The sequence below is a fragment of the Pygoscelis adeliae genome, unplaced genomic scaffold, assembly GCF_000699105.1.
Source record: "Pygoscelis adeliae isolate BGI_AS28 unplaced genomic scaffold, ASM69910v1 Scaffold66, whole genome shotgun sequence".
In the NCBI taxonomy this organism is placed as follows: Eukaryota; Metazoa; Chordata; class Aves; order Sphenisciformes; family Spheniscidae; genus Pygoscelis; species Pygoscelis adeliae.
In genome coordinates, this window is record NW_008825167.1 from 551,464 (window position 1) to 558,368 (window position 6,905).

General features: G+C 39.0%; 1 protein-coding gene across 1 annotated transcript in view; it reads right to left on the bottom strand.

Annotated features, from left to right (window-relative positions):
• Positions 1 to 2,049: 2,049 nt before the first annotated feature.
• The window catches only part of SMAD1 (SMAD family member 1), a 27,100-nt gene continuing 22,244 nt past the window's right edge, over positions 2,050 to 6,905 (bottom strand). The window contains exons 5-6 of the mRNA XM_009328743.1: positions 5,219 to 5,475; positions 2,050 to 3,344 (exon numbers count right to left, since the gene is read on the bottom strand). Of these exons, the coding sequence (XP_009327018.1) occupies positions 3,201 to 3,344; positions 5,219 to 5,475 (401 nt within the window). The 3' untranslated portion in view covers positions 2,050 to 3,200. The remainder of the gene's footprint in view (positions 3,345 to 5,218; positions 5,476 to 6,905) is intronic.

Genomic DNA, 6,905 nt, shown 5'->3' on the forward strand with positions numbered 1-6,905 from the left:
GAAGTAGTGTCTTCTGTGCTTAACTCTGTTGTTCAGAAGACTAGACCCAGGAAACGATGGGGAAATAAAAACAAATAAGCAGCAGGGACTCACCTGGTTACAGAGTTGACACTGTAAGCTCTCCCCAAGTTTCTAGCTTTCATCATTCTCTGTTTTGTGAGAGGTCAGCAAGAAACTCTTTTCCTTCTGTCTTGTCCTGTGCCTTTTCCAGCTTTCTAACTCCAGCCATCTGAAGTAGGGCAAATCAGTAAGAAAACTTCTCCAAGATGCTCCAAAAATCTTCACAAGAACCTCAGGCCAGCAGTTGCCTCCTCCAAGGTAACTTCTGTCCTACCTCCTATTTTCCTGGCTATTAGTCTCAGGTGCTACTCCAATCCACCCAGCTTATTTAATAAAGTGCAGCTGGGATACTTTGTGCCATCACATGAAAGTACACTTTTTCCTTACACCTAATGTCTCCTCAACACAAACAAACAGATAAAGAAAGTATTAGGTACACTGCACTTCCAACAGTATCAACAGCATAGAAAAATTCACAACAGAAGGAACTTACAAAACCTGGGACCCTGCAGAAGCATTACCACTGAAAGTTTCTAAGACACTGCAGAGCTAGCATTTTCTGATTTTAATCCCTGTTTAGGAAAAAACAGAGAGGCATTACAGCCCAAAACATATAAGACACGAACATTCAAAAGAAGTCACAACATAAAACTGTCTTTTCTTACTCCAAAGCTATTTCGAACTTTACCAAAACTTGCACAGGATCATCCAAATATGAAAACATCAAAATAGAAACACTCTTAAGACTTGCATGATGGATGGTTACAGCACTGATAAAAAAAAGTCGCTACCTCAGTGCTGCATTCCAACAAAAGGAAGGAAACTGGCTGGGAACATCTGGGAGTTAATGTAGCAGCGGCTGAAGATGGAAAAAACAGAGACAGTGACCGAACAGCAAACAGCATTCTTTCTCTTTTTGGTCATCTTTAAATTTTACTTACTTTTAAGACTTACATTTGTGCTATGACTGCTTCTTTATGAAAAATATATGTTAAACTGAATTTAAAAAAAAAAAATGTTCCTGGAACTTACAAATACAAAAAAGTCACTAATCAAGTTCTCCTAAATAGGGAACTTGACCATTATGGATTTTTTTTTTTCCCCTTAGCAGGGGAAGAAGGTTTAGTTTTAAAAACGTATACTGAACCAAGCAATGGAATTAACTTTAAAAAAAAAAAAAAAAAGAAGAGAAAAAGATGGGATTGACTCATTCTCCAAAAAGGGCTACTACTCACTACAGTGACATACACATGCATACATCTGGCTGAACACACATTCATCTCTGTTGCTCAGCTTTCCCTCATGCTCCTGTTAACACTGCATGGTCCATTATAGCCAGGCACAGGCACTGGATCTCCAGTCAATCCCAGGTTCTCCAACTCCATCATCCCAGCACCTGACAGACACTTCGCAGCTGCAAAGGGACAGTCCTTCCCTCACCTCTCCCCAGAACAAAGGCAGAGGTATGGGGAAAGGAGCAGGGAGGCTCTTCACCACAACCATGGCAAGGAGCAGCGAGAGCCCGCTGACAGTGCAACCTCAGCAAAATCTCTTCTCATACAGATACTGTATGTTGAAATCTCACAGAAATTTAACTAAGTGGCTAGGATACTTCAGTGTTACTGCATCCATTCTAATCTTGCCTGGTTAAGAAATCTTTCTCTCTGAAGTACTCATTTCTCTCATACGCTGAGTTTGTTAGGGTTACTAACCTGTACTAATCATAAATATCTAAGCTCAGCGTACCTTCATTTCTAGTTGTTCCTCCTCCAAGACCATATCTTTATCTGGTTTGTTAAGAGTCTACTAAGAAGCGGACAAGACAAGGTTTTAATCAAATGTAAGCAGTAAGAATAGGTTTTATTCAAAACTTCCAGTAAAGAGGATCCATGAGTTTTGGAATAAAGGTACTTAAAAGTACTACAGCTTATGTGAATATAAAAGATCAAAGAGAAGAAAAATCAACCAAGCAGTAAAAAAAAAGAAGAAAAAAAATTAAAAATATATATTTTTTAAAAGTTTGAAATAGATCCACACAGGGATTTTGAAGTCCTCCAAAGAATTAACAGTTACTAGGTTTGGCAAAACAAGATTCTCTTACAAAATTAAAAGCCTATTTCTGTTACATAAACTTTATAAAACTGCTCAAAAGTTAAAGAGCACTCTGTACAATTTTGTCTTGAAATACATAGTGCTGCAGCCTTCAAACTGCAGGAATTAATCATTTTGTCCTCTTCACAGGTAAAGGAATTAACCAGCTGCACAATTGTTTTGGGGGAAAATGAAGAGGCAAAAATAGTCAGAATTAACAAGATGAAGCCACTATAAAAATGAAATGCACAGCAAAACTCAGACCTCAGTTTAAACTAACAAGCTATGTTTACAGTATATTCTACATTTCAGTTGTCATTTTCCCTTCCCACTCCCACCTCCCCCCATTCAAATATTCCTAATTCCTTTATGGTCTAAATCTAATTAATTTCTAAACTTTCAAATACACCGTACATACGTTTAGCAAAAAACATACCTAACATTCTTACAGCAGTATGGTCAGGACACAATTTCAAAGATTATTACACAGTTATTGAGATTAAACCTTATTACTTTTTTTTTTTCTTTTAAAGAGAACAGCAACCATCAACTTAGACAAATGGTTTTAAAATGTACTGCAGAGAGCCTGCAAAAAGCAGACTTGACCAACATTGTCTCTTAGTCCCAGAGGACACAGGGGAAAACAGTGAGTGCTGAACGTAAGGAAGAAAGAGAATCTCAGCGTGCCAGCTACAGGAAGATCCTTCAGGAACTCAGTCCGACAGATTGTGGTTTTGGCTTGGTCATCCCCGTTGCACTAAGCCCTGCAAATCAACTTTGCAATAGTACGTTACAATGTAAACTAAAATTCTTGATACCAACAGTATGTCAAAGGGGTGGTGGTTTTTTTTTTAAGGGGTGGGTTTTTTGGGTTGTTTTTTTTTTAATCCAACAGTTGGTCACAGAAGTCAAGCATTTCCATGGCTCTTATTCAGCTGTTGCCAGTTCAGGGGGAAGAAAAAAAAAAAAAAAAGTGTGTGTCTGACTCATACGTCCTTCAAGTACATGCAAGGCTCAATGGTTTCCAAAACGCAGGAGCTTGGGACCTTTTAAGACACTGAAGAAATAGGATTATGAGGAGAGCCCATCTGAGTAAGTACTTTATCCAGCCACTGAAGGGGACCATGAAGGTGTATCTCTATCCAGCACGGAGTGCTCGTTACATCTTGGCGATGATATTCAGCTCCCCAACCCTGGAAACAGAATCATAAGTGGGGAAAGAAAAAAAAAAATCACCTTATTTTATAGTATCAAATACATGAGAAGCATACTTCAATCATCATCTTTCTTACCAAAATGCTCTAGCTTTCAACAGTCATTATCAGCAGGGTAGCATATGATGCACCAGCTATTATCACATTTCAACAAACAAATCTGAAGTTAAAAAAAAAGAATTAAATTTGGAGGAAGTGTCATTCTGAAGTCTCTTGATCTCTTGGAATGGAAGTCTAAATTCTTAAAGACACAACCTGTAGCAGTGCAAAACTTCCCCATACCTCACTGCCAACTGCAGGATGTTCCAATAAAGCCTCCAAAGAGGGGGATAATCAACTCTTCTCTGCCAAGACCAAAAATAGAACAAACTGGGGGGAAATGCCAAACAGATCAAGAAATTAAAAAAAGAGGTCATAGACTGACATTACGGAAGTGGGGGTGAGGCATTTGTCTGACAAGAATCAAAGCATCCTTCACAGGATGGACACGATAAACTGAGCAATAAGCCAGAAACATTCCTCTTTGGAGAAAGAGGGCATGGTCATTCCCCAGCAGGCTATTCCTCAAGTTAAGACAAGATAGGTTTTGTTTCAGCTCATACCGGATTCAGTTACAGTAATTACAAAAGATATAAGCAGATATTTAAACAGCATTCAAAACCATTTTGTAAATGAACCATTTTTGTGGCAGGTCTGGAGACAAGACTAAGACAGCCACAGGTACAGTTTGCTCTGTCCATATTAACCCCTAATGCAGGGATTACCCAGCTCCCAACGCAGGTGGCAGCAGCTCTAAACGCTGTGCAGTGCAACATCCAATACACAGAAGGTCCTGTGCAACTGTTCAGACAACTCTGCCGTACAACTCTGCAGATGCAGAGCTATAAACAACCTATTCCATTTTAGGAACCCCTGTCCTAACACATCCGGAAGTTTCTGTCCTCCTATCAAGAAGAGCACTTGAGCATGTTACCATCTTCATTTGACTACTCTCATATATGTGACCAGCCCTTTTATATCAGTACCTATGTTGACACTCACAGCCACATCGCAAATCTTGACCTTGCATGCCCCCCTAGAATAGAAAAGTATGTATATTATTCTAAATAATTACTGCAGCTCCTAATTTGGAAGCTGCTGGTCAAGACAGATTTAGAGGATTATGCTATCTACACTCCCACAACCGCTATCATGACTTACACTGCAGTCGCAGCTCAACTCTCCAAAAATACCACCCAGGAACAGGATCATGAAGTTCAGCTGGGCCTCTTACAGAGCAGAAGATTGCACGGACCATAACAACGGGCAAAACAAGGGGCAAAAGCTGATGCTACATAATGAATTGGTGGCTTTTCCACTTTTAGGCCAAGTAATTAACAACTCAATTCTTTTCAAAGCTTACTTGTCATATCCCACAAAGTTAGAAAGACAAACCTCATAATTTCAGAGTTATTACGCAAATAAGTCTATATACACACACACACAAAATTTATACACATAATAAATACAAGAATTCAACAGAAACTAAAAATTTACAGGAGACAATTCAATAAAATTAGAATAGTTAACAGACACGATAGAAATGCTTCACAAGTGACTATAGACTTATGTGAAGAAACACCTTCTGCAAGTCACCTCAAGCTTTCAAAGTATGTGCGTCAGATGGGTTTTTGTCCACAAAGACAACTTCGTTTCATTAAGATCTGTCTTACACTTAACAAATGTTATTCCATACTTAAAATTCAACAGCTATTAACAGGTCGATGGAGGGAGGCACTGGACCATTCAAAATCACATTAAGAAAAAATAATTTATTTTGCTTACAAAATAATCTCAAGCAAATTTTCACATACCTTTACAAAACTCATACGGAGAGTGCACATCTTAGTAAGCTCATACACTGTCTCAAAGCCATGGTTCACTGACTGAGCCAAAAGCTGAGCAAACTCTTGATTATTGAAAATCTTCAAACTGCAGCCACTGGGGATTTTGCAGACCGTGGTGGGATGGAATCCATGATGGTAGTTGCAGTTCCGACTCTGCACAAAAATACTGCTGTCGCTAAGACATTCAGCATACACTTCCCCACCAACATAATAGAGATGAACACCTGGGAGGAGAATGTTGACATAAGGAGGTTAGATGAATTCACACTGTGTATCTATTTTTCATGCTCTGTCTCCACAGAGATATGTTTCTGCTTAGAGAGATAAACATTAATTGCATATCAGACCATCATCTGCCTGTCTTCAAACTTGATTTTTACTTTTCTGTTTCATCAGTAGGCGATTTGAAAGGAGGGTGTATATGTATGCATGTGTATATATATATATATATAAGGGAAATCGGTAATTCCTGCATTTTAACACGTTGTATATTCAGCAACAATAAACTAGCAAGCACTGCAGTAGTTTTGATGCAGTCCATTGGATGGCTTGACCACTTGATCTTTTTCTCATTATATTTATGTAAAACAATAATTGGGAATGGAAGCGGAGAGAGTGGAAACCTACTGCATAATTTGTAGATACTAAAGCAGCCCTAAGCTAGATTCTCTGGAAAAGTCCTGAATGCTATTTTGGGTAGCATGAGTTTTTTCAGCTCGCTTTAATTCCAGAAAGCTGGAAAAAGAAAATGGCCCTTATATTCCTCAGATGTATCTGTCAAATAAGGGTACACACCAATTTTATAGTCCTTTCCCCTTCTACTGCCTGTTCCCTCACCTGCCACTGATGGCAGCAAGCCCCAGAAGAGCAACATACAGGGAACCTTTGTGGAGATTTGCTGTCAGTAGGACTCGATTCCAAAGGCTTTGAGAAAGCAAGAAAATGTGCCTTTTGTGTTTAAAAATGGATTATTTGCTGTTTAAACCTTACAACGTCACAAGTCAGAGAAGTGAACAGACAGAATTTAAAAACTGAACTTAAGTCCAGTCAGAAAACCTTGACTGTGCTCTGTCATGTGAGATTTTGCCACTGACTACGTGTGTACCTGTGTTGGTGCATATATACTCCCACCTGATCTGCAAAAACATTTATGGCTATGTCTTCAAGTTTGGGATTTACTCCTCCTTCCTCAAAGGCTAACAGCTCTACATCATCACTAGTTGTACATATTTACTTATTCAACAGTATCCTTGTCTCTTCCACACTCTGCTTCGGTACATATGCAGTTAAGTGCTTCAACAGAACTCTGCTTGCAGCTGGATTACTTTTAACAGGAAAATGAATGAGGTGTTAAATAAATATCCTGATACTTGGTAAGATGGATGGGGAGGAAAAGAAGGAAGAAGTATTAGGACTTGAGTGGCACAGCACAGGTGTGGTGTACTGCTGAGAGCTGCACAAGTCCTCATGTAGAGAAAAGCTCTCCAGACCAAGGGCTCAGACTTGGAAGACCTGACAGTTCTCTTCAGTTTCAATTCTTTCAAGATAGTTCATTAATTGGCACTTACACCATAGACCCCACTGCTTGGGCATGCTGAACCCTCAACTGTCTCAGAAAATTTAGAGTTTACTAATAATGTAAACACCTATAAAA